At 36.7% G+C, this 23,598-nt stretch overlaps 5 protein-coding genes across 5 annotated transcripts; 3 read left to right on the top strand and 2 right to left on the bottom strand.

Annotated features, from left to right (window-relative positions):
- Positions 1–6,523: 6,523 nt before the first annotated feature.
- PCOAH_00001220 (hypothetical protein) lies at positions 6,524–6,902 on the bottom strand (the record flags this gene model as incomplete). Its single annotated transcript, XM_020056939.1, has 2 exons — positions 6,524–6,718; positions 6,747–6,902. The coding sequence occupies 2 exons, from the start codon at positions 6,900–6,902 to the stop codon at positions 6,524–6,526; spliced, it is 351 nt and encodes a 116-aa protein (XP_019912582.1).
- A 6,246-nt stretch (positions 6,903–13,148) lies between these two features.
- Positions 13,149–14,384, top strand: PCOAH_00001210 (hypothetical protein; the record flags this gene model as incomplete). Its single annotated transcript, XM_020056938.1, has 2 exons — positions 13,149–13,238; positions 13,497–14,384. The coding sequence occupies 2 exons, from the start codon at positions 13,149–13,151 to the stop codon at positions 14,382–14,384; spliced, it is 978 nt and encodes a 325-aa protein (XP_019912390.1).
- A 1,162-nt stretch (positions 14,385–15,546) lies between these two features.
- PCOAH_00001200 (SICA antigen) lies at positions 15,547–18,947 on the top strand (the record flags this gene model as incomplete). The annotated part of the gene is made up of 6 exons (XM_020056937.1): positions 15,547–15,570; positions 15,667–15,675; positions 15,904–16,441; positions 16,746–16,846; positions 17,040–17,678; positions 17,853–18,947. The coding sequence occupies 6 exons, from the start codon at positions 15,547–15,549 to the stop codon at positions 18,945–18,947; spliced, it is 2,406 nt and encodes an 801-aa protein (XP_019912416.1).
- Positions 18,948–19,755: 808 nt separating this feature from the next.
- On the top strand, positions 19,756–19,998 carry PCOAH_00001190 (hypothetical protein; the record flags this gene model as incomplete). The annotated part of the gene is made up of 1 exon (XM_020056936.1): positions 19,756–19,998. The coding sequence occupies one exon, from the start codon at positions 19,756–19,758 to the stop codon at positions 19,996–19,998; it is 243 nt and encodes an 80-aa protein (XP_019912396.1).
- A 1,510-nt stretch (positions 19,999–21,508) lies between these two features.
- On the bottom strand, positions 21,509–22,862 carry PCOAH_00001180 (KIR-like protein; the record flags this gene model as incomplete). The annotated part of the gene is made up of 2 exons (XM_020056935.1): positions 21,509–22,351; positions 22,854–22,862. The coding sequence occupies 2 exons, from the start codon at positions 22,860–22,862 to the stop codon at positions 21,509–21,511; spliced, it is 852 nt and encodes a 283-aa protein (XP_019912587.1).
- Between the last annotated feature and the right edge of the window lie 736 nt (positions 22,863–23,598).

The raw sequence follows: 23,598 nt of genomic DNA, 5'->3' as shown, positions 1-23,598 counted from the left end.
TGTGGCAATTGTGGAGGAGATGATGGCTGGGGCGGTGGCGATCGTACTTATTGCTTCCGAACATTCTATTTTACATTTTTCTTCTAGGGGTTTCTCTTCTGTGTAACCCTCAAACATTCCTTTAAATTTGCCGCAATATTCATTACTATCAGTCGTTCCGCTGCAACTTTTATATACTTCCCTATAGGCACAAGCAGTTTTCTCTATGTGCTGCCAGCACTCAGAATTACAGTGGATCCCATCGGGACCATATTCCTCTGAGTTACTCTGTATATATTTGTGGTCCATATAGTATTCATACGCTTTTTTCATGAGGTTGAACTTATCCTGGTCATTATTAGTGCACATATCTCCACACTTTGCCCCGGGAAGTTTCTCCTGCAGGACCTTATGAATTTCACTCATAATTTTTGAAAATGAATTACTGCTGTTATTCACTTCACCCCATACTTTCTCCCCCAACCAAAAATAAAAAAAATTCCATAAAGGATTATCCTCTGTACTACTACTGTCCCCCTTAAATATGTAACACCAGGCACCCATAATTTTATCCTTCAGTCCCTTAATACTTTCATACTGGCTTAATACAGTCTTTAATTCAGCTTCGATTTCATTTTCCTTCTTCCCAATTTCACTTTCCCCCGAACACTCCGTTCTGCTCTTGAATCTCTTGTACTTCTCTACCGAAGGTAACTCATCCACTTTGCACTGATCCTCGTCCTATAAATGTATAATTGGTAAGGTGTATATATATGTGTATGTATATATATATATATATGTAACTATATATTCACACATATATTGCCTTCTTTTCAGTATAAGGATGAATGTTTAATGCAGTTTTTTTTTTATATTTCTTACTGTCATTGTTGTTCATATGTGTTCATGTGTGCTCCTATTTAAATAATAAATTTATGTTAACATGTGCTGCTCATATGTACTCATACATTCAGAATAAAAGGAAAGTGTGTAAAATTTCCATATGCTTTCACAGTAATCATGCAAGAAAAATTTGGAATTACTTATTCGTTCCACTATTACACCTTTTATTTTTAAACTGTAAGAATACGCACATTTTTATTAAATAATCATATTCATATATAATTAAGGTAGAAATAAGAACAAATCAGATGGGAATTGTGAAATAACAAAAAGAAGTCAAAACATTCATATATTTTTGGCTCCTATACTATACTACTGGACTGTACATAACAATTCAGATTATTATACTCACATGTAAATATTCGCCTCCCCTTATTTTTGTATGAACATAATTTTATATTATTGAAGTGCTTGTATCCATTATTAAAACGTGTTTTATTACTATTCAAAGATGTTTCTATGAATTTTCAGCGTACATATTGTAGTGTTCCAGAATACACATTATTTTTCCTTCTTACTTGTAAATACTGCTCCATATGCAGTGGAAAGTGTACACATCTATAAAATGAATGATTGGGGTATTATACGAATAACCGTGATCATCACATACAAAAAGAAAAATGTGCTCGCACCTTTATATTAATTCATCCCATAGTACATCCCCCCTCTCATACTCATAAATGTACTATTATAAGAATACTTTATTCCGGCCCTCTATTTCACTTTTGTATAAAATTACATAATAAAGAGCCTACAAGAAATATATATTGTATAGCCACAACTCCTTCCCCTTCTCCTACTCAGATTACATTAATTATATAGATATATATGCCTCCTTCTATTTACGATTTCTCAGTAATAAAGATACTTCCTCGTCATCTACCCTAATTAGTACATCTGAACTAATTTATGTGTTAAATGTGTGCATTGTGCCAACAATACACACTCCCCCCCTACAACACACATTCCATGCTACATATTAATGTATTCTTGATTCCTCTCCAAAATAAAAATTTTGGAAGGTCCGGAGACTTCAAAGTACAAGCCCCATTTTATGAGAGCCGTGCATAAGGTTCCCAAGCTTCAGGTTTCCTAGATTCGTAGTTCATAGATTCAGGGCTTACGGCTCAGGGTTTAGAGGTCATGAATTACGTTCGAGAATTTCGGGAGTTACTATTTCTGGCTTAAAGGTTTATAGATTTAGTGTTTAGGGTTAAGGGGATTAGTGTTCTTAGGTTTCAGATCTTAGAGTTCAGGGTTTAGGGTTCAGGGTTTAGGGTTCAGGGTTTAGGATTCAGGGTTTAGGGTTCAGGGTTTAGGGTTCAGGGTTTAGGGTTCAGGGTTTAGGGTTCAGGGTTTAGGGTTCAGGGTGTAGGGTTCAGGGTTTAGAGTTCAGGGTTTAGGGTTCAGGGTTTAAGGTTCAGGGTTTAGGTTTTTAAGGTTTAGTGTTCAGGGTTTTGTTTTTGTATTTGAGTGATTAGGATTTTCCTTTAGGTTTTGACATTTGTGTTCTGCAGGTTAGGGTTCAGGGTTGAGTGTTCATAGTTTAGTGCTTGTGGGTTCAGATTTTAATGTTTAGTCTTGAGGTTTAGGGTTTAGAGTTCAGGGTTTAGGATTCAGGATTTAGGCTTAAGGGTTCAGAACTTAGGGTTTTAGGGTTTAGCGCTTTAATTTATAGGATTTAGAGTTTAGAGTTCGGTGTTTAACGGTTAGGGTTCAGAATTCTGTGTTTAGGTTTCAGTGTTTAGGGTTCAGTTTTTAGGGTTCAGTGTTTAGGGTATAGGTTTTAGGATTTAGGCTTCAGTGTTTAGGGTTCAGGGTTTAGGGTTTAGGGTTTAGGGTTTAGGGTTTAGGGTTCAGGATTTAAAACCTAAATTTAGCAGATCATTATCAAAATGAACACTTGTAATACATTCATTATTATTATAAGGCCTTAACACTAAATCCTGAACCCTAAGGTGTAAATCCGGAACCGTAAAAACTAAAACCTAGAACCTGAATCCCCAAACCCTAAAACCTGAACCTCTACCCTGAACTTCTAACCCTAAACACTGAATTCTGAACCCTAACCACTCAACCCTAAACTCAGAACCCTAAAACCTGAATGCTAAAGCCTGAACTCTAAGCTCTGAAACCTAAAACCTAAAACGTAAAACCTGGAACTCTGAACCCTAAACCCTGGATACTTTCAAATCGTATAAATTAGATAGAAAAAGATGGAATATACACATGAATGTGAAAAAACACAATGTGAAACAATTAAGAAGTAGCTCAATAGTATAATCTACTGTACGTCTTCCCCACATGGATGACCTGTTCGTATAATAATGGAGTACGAAAAAAGAGAAAGAAAAGTGAAGAGAAGTAGAAACTTTGATTACTACTGAGAAGTCATGAATAAAATAAATGTTATGGTGTAAAATGTTAATATATAAGAATTGTGTGTACATATTCCTATTCGTATGAATAACTCGCCTAATTTCTTTTTATTTTATCATTTTCACTTCTTCTATTCCTTCCCACATTTAATTCCCTAATTTCGTGCACACTCTACCTATTACATATGAATACATATTTAAACATTACACAGTGAAGGAGGAGGGATAAATGTACTCTGCACATATGTGTATGTATATGCATGCATATGTGAACTGCGGAAAGTGCATATATAAAACAAAATTTTCCTAACAAATCGAAATAGTTGAACAACATGGACTAAAAATATCGTACATTTGAATCCTCACCTTAGAAAAGAGGATTAGAAGAGAGGAATTTTCAATAAGAGCAGGGATGGAGGGAGGAAGAGAAAAGAAAAAAAAAAAAATTTTGCACCCTCCCACCCTACTTTCCATTTTAATTATATATATGTGCACATACATAATGATGTGAAAGCATGTACATGTGTATATAATATATTATTATTATACATTATGTATTATTATTTATTATTTAGAACATTGAACAACATGTGTATAATTCGAAATACAAAAAATGAGAATTTAATAATTACTCATTTTCATAAACCATCACGAAACGCACGAAATGTTTACACATGTATTCTGAATGAATAAGCATATTTTAAAAGTAAATTTTATTATACATATAAAGGGAAAAATATACACATGCATAGAAACCATGGTATCATCAACACTGGTAAGGAAAGAATATAAAAAGGAAGAACTAAATAATGAATATGTAATACTTTTTATATATATGGTGTAATGTAAAATAGTACGTAAGGAAGGAAAGTAAGGTCTAGGGAAGGAGGGTCTATGAAAGGAAAGTATGTCTAAGGAGGAGGAAGGAAAGAAGGAATAAAAGGAAAGAAGGGTCTGAGCATGGAAGGAAGGGAATGGGGTCTAAGGAGGAAGGAATGTGTGTGAGAGGGGAGGAATATACACATGGAACTATATACATATGTATCTGTATATATATATGGTCCATGTGAATATGTACATTTATGTATATATTCTACTCTTCCTTCTCTCTCAACTGCATTCACAGGATTCATTTTTAAATACTTTAAATTCATATGCGCAATTCTATAAGACCTTCAATAATGATAGTATAAACGACTGCAGTAGCACTGGTATTCAACCTGAACAGTTAAAGACTCCATTGGAAAGTAAATTCAATGGCTGTGAGAAAATTATTACAGACGCTGAAAAAATTGCAAAGGCATACTGTTCAGCATGTGAAAGGAAGAAGTTGGGAAAGGATGATAAGACACCCTGCACTTATTTTTACTTTTGGTTGGGGGATAAATACGGTAAAAACTTAGGTACTAACACATTATCAAGCCTTTTGGATGAAATTTACCAAACGCTGAAGGGAAGTAATCCTAACGACAAATGTAGAACCAAATACACCGATGCTAACGAAACACTTGTGAGCCACATGAAAAGGATATTCGAATATTACCATGATCATAAGACCATAAACGACAGGTTACTACAGAATGGGCCCAGTTGTGAGCAAAATTGGTCCACTTACGTGAACCAAATTGCTTCAGCATGTGAAGCTATAAGAGAAGATTGCAAAATGACGGGTGGGACACATGGTAGTGATTCCTATTGTGGCGAATTTAATACCAAGTATAAGGTACACTGTGGTGTAGCAGAAGCGTTAAATTTGTATTGTACAGAGGCAGCTACCATAGGGGAAGGTAGGGAATACCCTTCTGTAGAGAAAAAATTAAAGGCCGAACGGCAGCTCGCAAAACAAGAAAAACAATTAGCACAATCCCAATTAAAAGAAGCTGAAAGTAAAGCGAGTGCTGCTTCTTCCCTTTCTTCTGCTTTCGGTACCATAGCAGCATTAGAATTACCAGCATTGGCATATTTTCTATTTAAGGTAAAATTAAAACTTCAAATTGCGAAAAATAAATAATAGTACCTAACCCTTCCTTTCCTTCCTTCCTTAGACCCGTTCCTTTCCTTCCTCCTTCTTAGACCCTTCCTTCATTTCCTCCTTCCTTTTTTCCTTCTTATTCCTTCATTTCTTAGACTCCTCCTTTCCTTATTCCTTCTTTCCTTCTTTCCTCATTCTTTCATATTCCGTATTTCTTCTTTCCTTCTTATTCCTTCCTTAGACCTTCCTTCCCTTCACCCCTAAGACATTTTTTCCTTCCTTCTTAACACACCTTCCTTCACCTAAGGACCGTCATTCTAACACCCCTAACACAACCTTCCTTCCACCTACCACCACCCCTAACACAACCTTTCTTCCACCAACCACCTTTAACAACCTTCTTTGTTTTCTTTCAGTATAAACCATGGTCTTCTTGGTTTGGTAACCACTCTTCTGGAAATAGTGCAGGAAGAAGGAGCAACAGAAGAAGAAGATCCACCATCAGGAATGAATTCGACACATTAACGGACGTCTCCACAGCAGATTCAACCATAGCAGAATCCACAGAAGATACTTCTACTATATATGATAGATCACCCAAAAGAGGAACAAGAGAAGGAAGAGCAAGAAAAGCAGGAACAAATACGACAAATAATAATACACCAGGTCATGGAGAAAATATAGGTTATGGTCGGATGTAACACCGTCGCTTTGTAACACCGTTGCTGTGTAAAACATTTGGAATGTTGAATGAATGTGTGCGCCTCCCCATCAAGAGGGGGAGGGAGATAAATGACCATCACGAAGCTTATACGCAGTGTAGGAAAAAAAAAAAAGGAGACACTTTCTTTTTTTCTTTTTTCCTCCATCCCTTTTCTTTCCTTCCTCTTTATTCCTTTTCCTTTCTTCATATTTCGTTAATTTTTTTCTTTCCTTCTTTTCTTCATATTTCTTCTTTTTTTCCTTCCTACCTTTCTATGTTTAAATAAGAACATAAGGGAAGAACGTACTCCCAAGCAGGGCGCGGAAGAAGGAATGGAAAAAAAAGGTGCTAATATTTTTCAAAACAATATATAAAGAATAAAAAAGAATTATTAACGTAAAAGAAATAACCCCCCCAAAAATTTAACATTTTGAATGTTAAATTAAAAAGTTGCAAACAAATAGGAATGATGTGAAAATTTTTTTTTCTCGCGGCTCATATTAATTACACATGATCATGTAAACAATTTAATACAATACGAAAAAACAAAAAAAAGCAAAGTATTTACTACACCCTAAATCCGGAATCTCAACTTGGAACCTGTTCCTTAGAAAATTCTTCCGTAGGAAGAACGTTTTCCTCCCTAAATCCGGAATCTGAACTTGGAACCTGTTCCTCTGGAACAGCATCTTCCTCCCTAAACCCGGAATTTGAATACTCAACCTGTTCCTTAGAAACAAAGTTTTTCCTTGGTACAAAGTCTTCTTCCCTAAAACCGGAACCCTGAACATTGAAGATGTTCCTTAGGAACATTTTCCTTAGGAATATCAACCATAGAAACTTGTTCCTTAGGAATATTTTCTTCCTTCACAAATTCGCTTCCCATGAATTCTTGAACCAAAATTTCAAAAAAGTCTTTCCTCCATAAAACAGGAATCTGAACATTGAAGCTGTTCCGTAGGAACATTTTCTTCTTTTATAAATTCACATCCCATAAATTCTTCTACAATGGTTTTAAGGAAGTCTTCTTTCGTCGAATGCAGATCCCCTTTTTGACATTCGTCTAAGACTTCTAAATGAATATCAATAATCATGCGGCGACGTACACCATCACGATGACCAGCACGGCGACGACGACCACCTCGTTTCTTCCTCCTTTTTATAGGCGTAGAACGAGGTTTGCGTTCCTTTAATAAGGTATATGCATGTGGACCAGTTTGGTCCACATGAGCAAGGAGTTGTTCCTGTAAGGTTGGACCACGTACTTGAGCAGCTCTTCTGTAAGGTTTTCTTGTCTTACGAAGCATTCCAAAGTACTAGAAAAAAAAAAAAAAAAAAAAAAGGGAGAAAATGTTTTTTTTAATAGGGATGCGAAATGTTTGTTCACCCAAAAGTAATTACTACACACACACACCCTTAACATACGAAATCCTATACAAACACCCTTAAATTGCGAAATCCTACACACACGCACACCCCTAAAATGTGAAATCCTGCACATACACCCCTAAAATGTGAAATCCTGCACATACACCCCTAAAATGCGAAAATCCTACAGACGCACACCACTAAAATTCTAAATGCTACATACACACCCTAAAATGCGAAATCCTGCACCCCACCCACACACACACACACTGATTCATTCACCTTAATTTTTTTTCTTATTTTATTTTTTTTTTTTTTGTTTGCCATTTTGCAAAACTTTTTCTTCCCAGCGCGAAGTAGCAATTTTTTTTTTTTCTTTTCTTCCTATCTTTATTCTTTTGTTACCTTCCAGAGCAAGTAGCTCATAACAGTGATTCCAATGGTGGCAGGAGCCAAAGGAAAGTATGAAGTAAGATTAGGCTGGTCTGTCCTGTGAAAAACTGGGACATGAAGAGAAGAAAGAGCTGCAGCACCACCCTTCCCTAAACCACCTCCACCATTAGCACCTAAATTACCTTGACTACTACTATGACCACTATCACTACTACTTGCACCTGAAAAGTAAGTAAAAGGAAGAAAGTCCTTTGAGTATAATTAAGAGTTGTTGGACCTTAGGAAGGTTGTTCCTTTCCTCCCCTTCTTCAGGAAGGTAATGTTCCTTCCCCTAAAGTGTTCATCTCCCCCTAAAGCGTCTACTTTCACTAATGTGACTGCTTTCACTAAAGTGTTCACCTTTCCCCTAAAGTGTTTACTCTTACTTCCTCCTATTTATTCCCTAAGGTTCTTACCTGAGGGTGTTTGAGTGACTGTTCCTGTGCTTGGAGTACTGGAAGAAATATTTCCATTAATTTCTGCAGGAGGGTCTGAAAAAATAGGGGCAGAGAACGTTCCTCTGTTATGTGTGACATCAATGATAATAGCACGTCCTGAAGTAGGACGAGCTGCGCGGTATAAATCTTCCTCCTCATCATTTGAACTGCGCGTGTGTAAAGTGCTATCGTCATCATCCAAAGGAAGAATAGAGTCCCAGTCATCCTCCTGTGTGCTTTTACCTTTCCGTTCAGGCTGTGTGTTTGCTGCTCCTGCTTCAGGTAACTGCGGTGGCTGCTGTATTTTTTCTTGAATCTTTTCTTTCAGATCCTCCAATATTTCATTGTCACTTTTATTTATATCTATTCCTTCTACTATTTCGTCCGCAACATCCTTGGTGACATATCCCCCTTTTTTAATTTCCTCCTGCAGATCGCTCTGATTCTTAGTATCGAACCACTTTTCCCCACCTTCCCCATTCTCGTCTTCTTTTCTACCTAGTGCTCCACCTGGTCCATTCTGACCTGTACACACTCTATCCTTCATTAAATTTTCATATCGTGCTAATCGTCCTTCTTTTCTTTCATTCTGTACCCATGTCCGTATTGTGCCTCCAATCAACTGTGACCCTATGGTTGTAACCTCCATGTCAATATCACCACATACATTACTATTATCCTTATGTCCTGAAGTTTTCAGTTTTCCTCCTCCTGCCTCGGAGACATGCTTGGTAAATTTTTCTAACCAACAGTGTCCATCAAATAGTTCCTTTATAATGACATTACCCACGACACATGTTAAATAAGCATCCACCGTTTTCCACTTGTCAGTACCTCGTCTTCGCCCAAACCATTGTGTTAATCCATTCATATAGAGATGTATTTTCAGCAGGAGCTTACAGAATGTTTTCTGATTATCTGAAAAAATTTCCGTATTTCCATCGATTGGATTAGCACAAATTTGTTTCACTGGAGTCTCCTCTAATGGGAATGTGTCAACCATATTTCTGAATATTTTTTGTATATAATCCCATATCTTCCCCTACAGGATGATAAAGGAAAAGTAGACAAGTGTACAAATTTTTATTTCACCCTTCCTTATAAATTGTTCCTTAATTATACTGTCTTAGACACATGCATTGAAGCCTTTCTCTTCCTTTCCTTCCTTCTCCTTAGACCCTTCCTTCATTTCCTTTCTTCCTTAGACCTTTTCGTCATTAGACCCTCCTTCATTTTGACTCCCCTCATTCTTTTAACCCTTTCCTTCCTTAGATCCCTTCCTTCCTTCCACAAACCACCCCTAACACCACCTTCCTTCCACCCTAACACCCGTAAACATTCATTCTAACACCCCTAACAATCTTCCTTCCATCTACCACCCCTAACAACTTTACTTCCACTGTACCACCTAACAACCCACCTACCACCTTTGTCCTTTAAAAATTTATTCACACGGAACTTTACCTGACCGCATGGTCCATTTTTATCTTTCCATTCCTTTATTAAAGTCGTTAAATACTCATTGTTACTTGGGTTATTATGATCCTGCTGAAGTTTTTCTTCACATGTGGTAGCCGTTGGTGATGTTGTTGCCTTCGGATTCTCTACTGTTGTTGTCACTACTGGTGCGGGTGCTGGTATTGGTGTTTGTGTTTCGGTGTCATCACTTGGGGATGAAGATATTTCCTTTGGGGATTTTCCACTCACAGTTCCTGCAGCGGAGTTTTCTACTTGTGGGGGTGGTGGTAAGAGTGGAGGTGTATCCTTCCCTGCTGAACTGTCGCTTCTGGCATTAGAGGCAACATTCTCCCTTTGCCTCTTTTCCTTCTCCTGCATATTCTTCTTAAATAGTTGCTCCAAATTCTTATTTGCCAATTGGGTTGCTCCTTCCTCCCAATCCTTATCCTCTTTCTTCATTTCTACGTCTATTATTTTTAATGTATCCTCAATATCCTTCTTATCCCATTTGTCTTCATTCTTAGCCAGTTGTTCTAACTCATCTTTACTACTTACTCCCAATAGTTCTTTTAAATTTTTAACATCCTCAGCTGTATCGGCAAGCTCCGATTTCTTCGTTCCCCTGTCCTTACATTTCTTTCCTTCATTTTCCCTGCTCTCTAATCTTTTTATACCATCCTTTATATAAGCACGATTCGCATTTTGCTTTTTCCCCTTGGCCCATTCTTCTATTTGGGGCCAAAGATATTTTCCTCCAATTTCTAAATTTTTAAAATTTAAACCTTCACATTTCTCGTAGATTTTATTTAACGTACGGAGACCATCCCATCCCTTTACAGCATTTAAAACAGTTCCCATAACTTCATCCCTTCTACAGTTCCCCCCTAACCATTTTATTAAAACTGCTCTTCCGACTAGGCACCTGAAATATGAATCTACGTGTTCATGACGGGGGAGACTTACTATTTCTTTTATACTATTGTACGCTCCAATTTGCAGGCCATTTATATACATTAATATTTTCACCATGTCCTTACATAATTCTTTTTCTTCCTTATTCCATCCTTTATCCTGTTTTCCAGCTACACCTGAACACATTTTACTAATTACTGTTGGACTCTGTGATACATTTATCATTACTCCTTCAAATATTTCTTCCAGATCCTTCCATATAGCACTCTGCGAGTACAAAGGAAGGAATAATAAAAGTATTTCACGAATGAATTGCCCCTTACATATATATTTATTTTCCTTATTTTATGTATTTTTATAAAAAATTTCCCTTTCCCTGCCCCCCTTAATATTTAATGATTCTTCTTTTCCCCTGTCGCATGTATTACCACATCCACTGGACTGCTTTCACCTTTTGCCTTGAACCATTCCACCAACATTTGTGAGAAGTACGCATACTGTCCTGTGGTGACGTTGTTCCCATCCGTTGCTGATTGTAGTTGCGGTTGTTGTGGTTGTCGTATAGGTATATCCGTCCTAAGTCTTTTCTGCATTTTTATTCTAATTACTCTTTCCTTCAGTTGCATTTGTTCTTTATTCATATTTCCGTTTCCTCCTAAAATCTTTTCAATTTCTTCATCTGATGTGTTCCTATTATTCGTAACTAAATCATGCAATTGCTCTATACCTTTATCCTCTATAACTTTTAGAATACCCTTTGGTCCTTCCCCCCCGCTCCTTCCATTCTCTGTTCCGTTTAAATAATTCTCTTTCTTACACTTATTCCCCCCCATTAGACCTCTAAATATCCCATCCTTCCTTACATCATTCTCTATCAAATCTTCCATTTCAGGTTTAAATAATATTTTACCTACTCCAATACTATCATACTCTACCCAATCACATATAGTACTATTCCTATTTGACCCTCCTTTCTGATCAATCTTCTTCCTTACCATTCTGTCCGCATACTTTATGTACTTTGTAACTTCACATCTATGTCCAAACATTCTTAATATAGCCATATTTCCTATTATACATCTTAGGTATGGTTCTAATGGTTCTTCCACTTCCTGTCGCACCTGTCTATTCCTTTTCCTGGCTTCACCTAATCCCTCTATCCAAAAGAATATTTTCATTATCACTTTACACAATTCTTTTTCCCCCTGCGGAAATCGGACTTTGGTATCCTGATCCTCTGCGCACATCGTGGTTTCCTCGGTGTGTCCATATTCTATATAATTCCATAATTCATTAAATACTCGGTTAACAATTTTTTTTATTTCTTCCTATAGTAAAAAATTAGAATAATAATATAAGGATATATACAATATCAATGTCCCTGTATTTATTTTGTACTAATATATATATATTTATCCATTCCATACATACACTTCTATTTATTATTAAAATGATTGTAATTACATTTTGTTTTATTTTTCCTCGCCCTGATAACCACTCTACCAGTGCATATAAAACATTTCCAGACTCCATGATGAATCTAACATTCTATTGTATTAATCTATCTTTTTTATTGTATGATTGATTCTTATATTAATGTACTATATATTTCCCTAAAATATGTATATACAATTTCCCGGTAATATACCAGTACACAGTGTATGTCCTCACTACTTCAGTGTTACACTTATTTGTTCAGTGTACTTCTTTTTTCAACTATATAATAATTCACAGCAGTGTATACACTCATTTCCTCTCCTTCTGCTTTTCTTCTTCTTTTTGTTTTTTATTTCTTTTTTTTCTCTTTTTTCCTACAAAAAAAAAGAACTCAACAATTTCCTACAAAAAAAAAAAAAAAAATTAGCAAATTATTTCCTTTCCTCTCTACTTATGCACTTGTATTCTTCTGAGAAAGAAAAAAGGGAAAGGGAGGAATTACCCATCTTTTTCCTCTTTTCTCTTTTTTTTTTTATTCTTTTTTAATTTTCTTTTTAATATTCCTTTTTCTATTCTTTTTTTTTTTCTTTTGTGATAATAAAGAAAGAAATAAAAAAAACGTTAAAAGAAAAAGGGGAGAGCTGCGTAATTCCTCACTTTCTTCCCTTCCCCTTTTTTCTTTCTCAGAAGAATACAAGTGTATAATTAGAGAGGAAAGGAAGGGAAAGGAAATAATTTGCTAATTTTTTTTTTTTTTTTTTTGTAGGAAATTGTTGAGTTCTTTTTTTTTGTAGGAAAAAAGAGAAAAAAAAGAAATAAAAAACAAAAAGAAGAAGAAAAGCAGAAGGAGAGGAAATGAGTGTATACACTGCTGTGAATTATTATATAGTTGAAAAAAGAAGTACACTGAACAAATAAGTGTATACACTGTGAATTACTGGAATATGCTTTGAATTAGTAGAAATACACTGAAATAATAAGTGTACACTGTGTGAATTATTATAATAGGAAAAAAAAAAAGTACACTGTGAGCAATAAGTGGAATGTACACTGCTGTGAATTATTATAGTTGAAAATACACTGAACAGTGGAATACAGTGAATTGTAGGACGAGCACAGTTGAAGGAAAATATATAACGTGCCCTTGTATGTAAGAATAATATGCGAAAATGGCGAACGACGCGAGGGCAACGTTCATATCGGAATTATTGAATAAATGGATAAATGCAAGGGGTGATCCGGCGTACACCGGAATGCAGGTAAGGGAACTCTCTTTAAATATAAGAAGTAGAAGTTAGAATGATATAATATAAGCATAATATTAATGAAGAATAAGCTCATAGTACATATAAATTTTTAAGCGCGCATAGAAAAGAATAATGTGTGCACTATATATATATATATATATATATATACATATATATATGCTCATCATATATATATATATATATATATATATATATATATATATATATATATATGGGGTATATATGTATTCATGGTAATATATTTTATAGGACCTTCTGTGGGTTGAGTTGAAAAAAGCCTTCGAAGACATGATGGAAAATATAAACGACGATGCAGAGGATGAGAAACCAATGTGTGCCAAGAGGATTGCAAATGGCAAATCCACATCATGGGGGAACACGGAAAAAAAGTTATGTAAAATATTAATAAGGTTATATTCTTGGATGGATGGATTAGAGCGAAAACCGAACTGGGGTGAACGAGGGAAGTTGCGATGGAAAAAAAAAGAGAAGAAGGGAGTGCAGGGAGTGAAAGAAAGGGAAGAGGAGAAACTACAATTTTATTTTAGATGTCTAGTTGGTAAGGTTACCATGTTAAGGATGCTAGCACCACATTGTAAGTTCGACGAAGTAGCAGAAACAGTTAAAAAGGGTATGGAAACAATGAGGAAAGAGAAGGGTATTTCAGGTGGGAATGAATTATGTAAGGATTTGGATGTCGAAAATTTCATATGGGGAGGAAGATTCATATGGAATGAAGCTCAGCAATGGGTAAATCAATATAGCAGATTGGGAGATCAAACGAAAGGAATAAGTAAAGTGGACCCAGGCAATAGTACTTTACACAAAATAAAAGTGGTAGGGGACGCATGCCGGAAAACAGAGCAAAAAAAGGAAATTAAGAAAGAAACTCTGAACAAATTAGAAATAGAAGTCACCAATGGGAAAGACTTAAATCTAGGGGAAAACGATGTAACGTTCAATAAGGAGGCTTTAGAGGATTTAGTGAAGGAGGTCAAGCATGTAGTGGATACGGAGAGAGCAGGAAGGAAGGATGTCCAAAGGGAGGACAGAATAGATGAGAAATTGAAGGGAAGAGTGCAGGAAGCTGTGAATAAATTCATGGAGGATGCCCTACCAAAACAACAAGGTAAGTAGAACATAAGCATAAGCTTAAAAAGAAAAGAAAAAAATAAATAGATAAGAACAATTCTAAGAGAAAGACGGGTGTAAAATTTTGGCTTTACCGTTTAGGGTTTACAGTTCAAGGTTTAGGGATTAAAAGGAAGCGAAGGGGAAAGAAATGGTCTAAGGAAGGAGGAAGGCACGTCTAGGGAAGGAAGGTGTCTAAGGAGGAAAGAAAGTAAGGTCTAAGTAAGGAAAGGAAGGTGGTCCAAGGAAGAGGAAGGAAGGAAAGGGTCTAAGAAAGGAAGAAAGGAAGGAGGTCTAAGGTGGAGGAAAGGAGAGTCTATGGAGGAAGTAAAGGATGGTCTAAGGAAGGAAGGAAAGGAAGATCTAAGCAAGGTAGGAAAAGGAACGATATCTTCCCTAAGGAAGGAGGGTCTAAGGAGGGAACGGTCTAAGGAAGAAGTATCTAAGGAAGGAAGTAAAGGAATGGAAGGTCTCAGGAGGAAGAAAGGAGGTCTAAGGAAGGAAGATGATGTTAGATTGTTGGGCTGGTAGGGCAAGGAAGATTGTTAGGCGTGGTTCATGGAAGGAGGATTGTTAGGGGTGATTGATGGAAGGATGGTGGTGTTAGGGGAGTCCGAAAGAGGGCTGTAAGGGTATAGGTATTCGGATTTAGGATTTCAGGTTGTAGAGTTTGAAGGTATAGGAATTCGGATTTCGGGTTTAGGGCTAAGGGTTTATGGGGTGGTGTTTACAGAAGAAAGGGTAGTTTTAATGGATGAAACACCTCGCAAGTCGGCCAACCAAGAACTGGGTGAACTGGATAAAAGGTCCAATCGAGCAAGGAGGGAAGGGTACCGGACAAGGGGAAACTGAACAAGGGGGATGAACTGGACAAGGGGAATAACCGGACAAGGGGATGGAGCTGGACAAGGGGGCAAGGAACCTGGATAAGGGGAGAAGAGAACCAGACAAGGGGGAGTATGGTTGGTGGGGTCGGGACTTCCGCTATCCTTCCGGAGCAAGGATATAAAGAAAAAAAGAAGGAAGGAAGAAGGAGAAAGAAAGAGAGAAGGAATAAGTAGCTAAGAACAATAAAAGAATAAAGAAGAAAATGATAAAAGGGGGAAGTGAGGAAAAAGTGTGAAAAAGTGAAGAAAGGAATGGAAAAAGTAGGAAGAAGTGGGAAGAAATGGGAAGAAGTGGGAAGGTGGAAGTAGAAAGGAACGAATCTACCTTACTATTATCCATTCATACATACCTCCTTCCTTACCTCATTCACTCAATGTTTCTTCCTTCTTCCTTCCTGTAGGTGATGACTGTAAGGGGAAGTATACAAATTTATGCCAACGTGTAACATGCTTACTAGGGAAATTGAGTCAAAGTGGAAGTGAACAAAATGCTAACTGGGTAGAGGAAAATTGTATTACTTAGTACATACAATATTCCAAAGGATGCATGTTGTATGGAAAAGCAGTTAATAGAATAAACACATCCATGTCTTGCATACTCATGGTATATATATATTTGCCATTTCTGCTTTGAATAGGATAATATAAGAGATGATATTAATAGTAGGGTCACAGATCTTGCTAGAGCTCTGTCGGGAAATACTGAGGATAAAGAAGGGTTATGTAAGAGTTCTGATGGTAGTAGTCCAATTAGGGGACTCCACAAAAAGGTTTGTAAGTTAATTACTGCAGGTCTAAAGCATATTTATGAAATTAAAGAAGAAGAAAGGAGCGATGGGGGGAACGCTAAGGACAAGCAGTTATTTAAGAGAACTATGTCCTGCTTCCTCCTAAATGCTTATGCAGATAAGTTAATCAAAAAATCGGAAGAGCAGGGATGCAATATTATTGAAAAAGAAATAGAGGAAATATTTAATAGAGCAAATACAAGGATGGATCAATGGTGTTTGCATAAGCGTCAGGATGGTAAGAGTAATGATTGTGTTAAATGTACTAGGGAACGTATCATAAATTGTGAAATACGAGAAGGCGCAAACAAATACAATGTAAAGACCAGAGTGGATGAACTGCTCAACAGAGACGATCCAGAAATAAAAAAAACCTTCGACAAAATATGTAAGCAGACTTACAACAACTAACAACGCACCTACCATCCTACCTCCTAACAACAACCCACCTCCCTTCCACCCTACCTCCTAACAACAACCCACCTTCCTTCCACCCTACCTCCTAACAACAACCCACCTTCCTTCCATCCACCACCCCTAACAACCTCCCTTCCACCCTACCTCCTAACAACAACCCACCTACCACCATCCACCTAACAACCCTTCCTTCCACCCCTAACAGCGAACCTACCCTACCATTTTACTATCATCCCCATAACAATTAATACCTTTCCATTCTCTTCTTTCTACAGGCGAAGACTGCAACAAGGAGAAAGACTTATGTGAACGTATGAGGTGTGTAACAGAGAATTGGTTTAGGGACCGAATAGGCGGATATACAACACAGAACTGGGTAAGGATGGAACAATATATTGTTCACTGGAATGGAGGATACTTTAATGGACAATGCACTTCATACATAATTAAAGAAAAAAAAAAAAAAGGAAAGAGGAACATCCCATAGACCCTATATGTGCACATGCACATGGAATATACACATATATATTCCATTCTTTTTTTTTTTTTTTTTTTTTTTTCTTGTGTAGTGTGTATTTTGGGATCCGGATACCATGAATAAATTGAAGAATTTGTCTGAAGCTATGACCAAGGGTGACGGAACTGATAGTAACCTGTGTAGTACCATGGAAGGGGTAAACAAAAAAGCATGTAATCTTATTGTTAGGGGTTTAAAACACATTTATGACATTCAAAAGGGAAAGGCCAAGACGACACAGATGGCTCTGAACAACCAACAATTTGAACAGACTATGTCATGCGTCTTCCTCAACGCATTCGCAGACAGATTGGAACAGCTGTCGCCTTGCACACCAAATGCAGGCGTGACACACGCCTTTAAAGCTGGAAGTCAACTTTTGGTATCTGAGTGTCAGAAGAAGGGTGATACTAAGTGTGTTGAATGTACAAGGCAGAAAGATCTAAAGTGCACACTAAATGTGGATCAAACGTTGTGGGCGAAGGGTGTGAAGTGCCAGGAAGAAGGGAATGACGATATAAAAAACAAAGTGGATGAAATGTTCAATGATAAGGGGAAGAATGTGGAAACACAGAAAGTTCTAAATACTATAAATACTATAAATAATGATATTTCCTTATGTGCACGTGTACAATGTGTAACAGTAAATTGGTTTAAAGACCGAAAACAGGGAAAGTCAACACAAAACTGGGTAAGAAGTATTAATAATTACTGTATTCAACGTCATTTCAGTGGACTCTGTGCCCTATAAATATGTTCAGGGAGGACGATCATAATTCATACACACAATTTAAAATGTGTAAATATATATATTTCATTCTTCTCTTTTCTTTTTTCTTTTTTTTTCTTTTTTTTTTGTGCATAGTGTGCATATTGGGGGAAGGGTGACGTCGGAAGAGTATTGACCGAACTGTCTAAGGCTATGACTAATAAGAATGGGGACATGGAGAAGTATTGCGATAAAGTCGGTGATGTAGGTAGTGCAAAAAGGGAGGCATGTAAACTTATTACAGCAGGGTTAGAACATATATATAAAATTAAGAAGAAAGAAGTAAATGAAGATAAGAAGAAAAAGCCGGAACAGGTAGAGAAGGAAAAAAGGAAGGCAGTTCATAATCAACAATTTAATCAAACCATGTCTTGTGTCTTATTAAATGCATTCGCAGATAAATTGGCTGAACAAAAGTGTATAGGTGAAAGTACCGTACAGCAGGCGTTTACAAAGGGGAAAAGTGTCTATACAGATTTGTGTACGCAGAAGAGTGATCCTAACTGTTTTCAATGTACAAGGCAAAAAAATCTAAGTTGCCCCTTAAAAGTGGATGGAAGTCTGTGGTCAACGGGTGTGATGTGCAAACAAGGAAAAAGGGATAATATGAAGAAAGAAGTGGATGAGAAGCTGGACCCAGACACGAACAAGGATTCAAAAGTAAAGGAAGCTCTGTCTGCAATAACTAACATATGTCCACCAGCACCACCCAGTGGCCCATCATCGAAAGCAGGTAAGAAAGATAAGGAAGAACATGATATGGGCTGCATTGATGACAACGCACGTAACTCGAAATCTACTGTAAGGACTGAACAAGGCGGGGGCATTACTGTATCGGAAGGACAACATAAGATGGACGGACAACTTCGTTGTTCTGATCTTAAAAAACTCCTAGATGAACAATCTACCGCGAAATCTACTCCTGCTTCTTCAGGTGAAATACAAACAAAGGAGACAGATGATTCCACCAGGAGAACTTCAGACTCCCAAACCCCAAGCACAGGAACAGACACTCAAGCCCCAAGGACAGCAACAAATACCTCGGCTCAACCTGAGAAACCTGATAAACCTGAACCTCTTCCTGCCCCACTCAGTCAGCAGACAGACCACCCTAATCTTACTTCATACCTCCCCCTTGCTCCTGCCGTGCTTGGTATTTCTGCTATGACTTACTACCTTTGGAAAGTATGAAAAGAAGAACACTAATATAAGAAAAAAAAAAAAAAAAAAAAAAACACTTATATAAGTAAAAAAGAAAAAATTATTTTTAGAAGAAAAAAAAAATTACGGTGAATGAATGAGTGCGTGGGGTGTGTGTATTGGATTTCGCATTTTAGGGTGTGTATGTGTAGGATTTCGCATTTTAGGGGGTATGAGTGTAGGATTTCGCATTTTAGGGGTTGTATGTGTAGGATTTCACAATCGTGGTTAAGGATTTAGGGTGTAAGAAGAACAATATGGCCTGATGTTTAGATGTTTTAGGGTACAAGAGCAACAAATGTGGCCCGGTATTTCGCTGTTTTAGGGTGTGTATGTATGATTTCACACTTAGGTTAAGAAATTTTAGCATTTAGGGTGTATGTAGGATTTCGCATTTTAGGGTGTGTGTGTAGGGGATTTCGCATTTGAGGGTGTGTATGTGTAGGATTTCACATTTTAGGGAGTGTATGTGTAGGATTTCACATTTTAGGGGTGTGAAGCAGTAATTATGGTTCTAAAAAGAATACATTCAGCCGCTAAAAATTACTTTTTCCTTTTTTCATTTTTTTTTTTTGTTCAGTACATTGGAATGCTTCGTAAGACAAGAAAACCTTACAGAAGAGCACATCAAGTACGTGGTCCTCCAACCTTACAGGAACAAGTCATCCAACACATTGGACCAGATGGTCCACATGAATGTACCTTAGTAAAGAAACGCAAACCTCGTTCTACGCCTAAAAAAAGGAGGAAAAAACGTGCTGATCGTCGCCCTGCTGGTCGTCGTGGTGTACGTCGCCGTATGATTATTGATATCTATTTAGAAGTCTTAGACGAATGTCAAAAAGGCAAGCTGCATTCGACGAAGGAAGACTTTTTTGAAATTTTGGTTCAAGAGTATATGGGAAGCGAATTCATAAAGGAAGAAAAGGTTCCTAAGGAAGAAGTTCCAAGCTCAGATTTCGGGTTTAGGGATGAAGACTTTGTTCTTAAGGAAGATGTTTTTAAGGAACAGGTTGCAAGTTCAGATTCCGGGTTTAGGTAAGAAGGACTTTGTTCCAAAGGGAGGTGTTCCTAAGGAACAGGTTCAAAGTTCAGATTTACGGTTTAGGGTTGATGTTCGTAAGGAACGAGTTCAAAGTTGCAGGTTTAGGGTTTAGGGAGGAAGACTTTTTTCCTAAGGTAGATGATCCAAGTTCAGATTCCGGGTTTAGGGAAGGAAGACGTTCTTCCTAAGGAACAGGTTACAAGTTCAAATTCCGTGTTTAGGAAAGAAGACTTTGTTCCTAGGGGAGAAGTTCCTTTGAAACAGGGTCCAATGTTCAGATTCCGGGTTTAGGGAGAAAGACTTTGTTCCTATGGAAGGTGTTCCTAAGGAAAGTGTTGCTAGGAAGAAGTTCCTAAGGAACAGGTTCCACGTTCAGATTTCGGGCTTACGGAGGAAGACCTTTGTTCCCAAGGAACATGTTCCTAAGGAAGGTGCTTCTAAGGAACAGGTTCCAAGTTCAGATTCCGGGTTTAGGGTGTAGTAAATATTTTTCTTTTCTTTTTTTTTTTTTTTTTGTTTTGTGTATTAAATTGTTTACGTTGATGTGTGGTCAATATAAGTCGGAAAAGAAAAAATGTTTCCTCCTTCACTTCATTTTGACGTGTTTGGAAATTTTTTTTATTGAAGGAACCATAATATGTTAAATTTTTTTTTGTTATAAATTTTTTTCTTCATAAATTATTTTATTGTTTTTTAAAATAAATAATTTTTCAAAAATGTCAGGACCTTTTTCCGCATCCGCGTTGGGCGTATTTTTTCCTTGATGAAGTTATTTAAACAAGCACATGGAAGGGAAAAGAAGAAAGAAATGTGAAGAAAAGGAATAAAAAATAAAAAGAAGAAAGAAAAAAAAATTAGCCCTTAAGGGAAAAAAGGGCGAGAAAGGAAAAGTGCCATTCCTCTTCCTACATTGTATGAATTCTGTTCGTGGTCATTTATGACTGCCTTAGGAAGGGAAGGAAGCATTTCTCTTCTATCCCTTTCGCTTCCAGGTTGCACTGTGCAAGTTACATGCGACCGTAACCTATATTTTGTCGATGACCTGGTGTATTATTATTATTATTTGTTCCTGCTCTTGTTCTTGCCCTTCCTGCTCTTCCTTCTCTTTCCCTGGTAGACGGTCTTGTGTACGTGGAAGAGCCAACTGTGGAATTATCCATTGAACTTTCTGTTGCGTCCAGTATGGAATCTGCTGTTGAGGCTTCCGTTAATGTGTCGAATTCATTCCTGGTGGATCTTCCCTTTCTTGTGCTTCTTCCGCTCCTTCCATTTAGAGAATGCTTACCAAACCAAGAAGACCATGGTTTATACTGAAAGAAAAAAAGGAAGGAAAGAAAGGAGATCTAAGGAGGAGGAAGGAAGGAGGGTCTAAGGATGTAAGGAAGGGAGGCCTAAGGAAGGAAGAAAGGGGGTTCTAAGGAGGTGGGAATGAGGGTCTAAGGAGGAGTGAATGAGGGTCTAAGGAGGAGGGAAGGAAGGATTAAGTACTATTATTTATGTTTCGCCACTATAATTGTATTTTTACCTTATATAGAAAATATGCCAATGCGGGTAATTCCATTAGTGCTAAGGTACCAAAAGCAGAAGAAAGAGAAGAGGCTTTATTTGCTTGATGGATAGCGTTGCTTAATTCGGATTGTGCTGTAGAGGTTGCTTCATCTGCCTCTTGTTTCTCTTTTGTTAGTTGTTCCAATTTGGATTTTTCTCTGCAGTACGAGTCTAACGTTTTTACCATACCACAATAAAAATTGTACTTGTCTTTGAATTCTTTACAATAGGGGTCATCAGTAGTTTTACTACCTCCCTCTGGGCACTTCTCACTTACAGCAGTGCAGGCTGTAAGAACATCACTGCGGTGACTTAACCACTTTGGTTCACAAATAGGGCCATTTTTAAGTAATTCTTTTTCTATGGTATTAAAATTGAAGGAATAGTCATGGATTTCTTTTCTTTGTTTGAAAATTCCATAGTCAATTTCATCCTTATAAGTAATTTTACATCCAATTTCCCATTCTGCTTCATTTATGAATTTACAAATAGAATTTATGTTACTCTGAAAATGGTGCTTCCAAGTAAGACCATTATATAATGTATCCCCCAACCAATAATAAAAAAAAAGGCAAGGTGTATTATCATCGGACTTTTCTTCCTTCTCTTTGGATGCCTTACAGTAGGCATCCATGATGTTCTTCCCTTTATCGGAAAATCCATTTTTCTCATTTAATGCAGTCCCTAAATTAGTTTCAAGTGTTGTGAGTTTTCCCCTATAATCAGTACAGGAGCCCCGAGCATTTTTGATGAACCTATCATAATATATATTGTTCGAAGGTAAACTTGGTGGAAACGTAACCTGTAAATATATAATTGACGAGGAAGTGGAGTATGCAGCTATATATATATTTATATATGTACTTATGTACATATAACATATGTATACATTTATTCTTTTCACATTTCCCTCATTTTATTTTACACATACATCACAATCACACCACACCATGCATATATATGTGGAATATTACATGTGCACACATTGTGTAATTATCTATGTTGCATATAAAAAGAAGAAGAAAGAGGACGGAACAGGAAGGAAGGAGGAACGAGGAAGGAAGGGGGAGGGGGAAGGGGAAGAGTGTGTGGAATATATATATGGACATACACATATATTTATATATATGTATATATATATAATTACATATGTATGTATATACATTCATGTATTTAACACATTCTTCCTATTTTAATACATCGTGCATATATAAAAAATATTAGATATGTGCACACTATATGTACTTTTGTTCATAGTGCAAGTAAAAAAAGAAGGAAGGGACAACCCTCAATATTGTTCTTACCCCTGACATTGTTTGTTATGGTTTGTGTGTTGTATATTTTTCTGTTGTGTATATATATATAATAAACTTATTATTGAAAGTTATGTGCTGTTGTTCCTTCTATATATATTTATACAGAATATGTTCATGTGTGCAGGTATATTTTGCTTATTCAATAATAAGTATAATTAATGGAAAAATATATGAAGTTCCAATTTTTTTCCTGCAGGAGCATATATTTTTTAATTCCTTGAAGAATGATAAATTAATATACGCATGCATTAACATCATTATATATATACGCACATATATGAAATAAGGTATAAAAATGTAGGAAGGGTAATGTATTGGAATTAACAGAATGGAACAGGAGCAGAAGAAACGTAAGAATCATATACTTTATACATCCTCCATCCATGTTCTGTACTACAGGTTCGTAGGTTAATGCTTATAATGTTGTACTTATTAGTCATTTACCTTATTCAACCTTTATGTATATATGGGAAGGAAGTGTAAATTCGTTTTTAACAGGAGCCTTCAGTATGTATTATTAATTTTTGTTTTACCGTTATTCCAAGGGAGGACTATTAAAAATTGTTAACAAATATTGTGTAGTATATAGTCCATATGGAGAGGACACATTCTTCCGTTCTACCTCCCCTTCCTTCTATCAATATGCACATTTTCGTATACGAAGATTCTGTAATATATATCCTTCCCATGTGTATATATGCTTAATTAACTCATTGGCTCCATTAGATGAGCT

This window comes from Plasmodium coatneyi, chromosome 1 (assembly GCF_001680005.1).
Source record: "Plasmodium coatneyi strain Hackeri chromosome 1, complete sequence".
NCBI lineage: Eukaryota > Apicomplexa > Aconoidasida > Haemosporida > Plasmodiidae > Plasmodium > Plasmodium coatneyi.
Note: the sequence above shows the minus strand (reverse complement) of the source record. Positions and strands in the feature narration are given on the sequence as shown.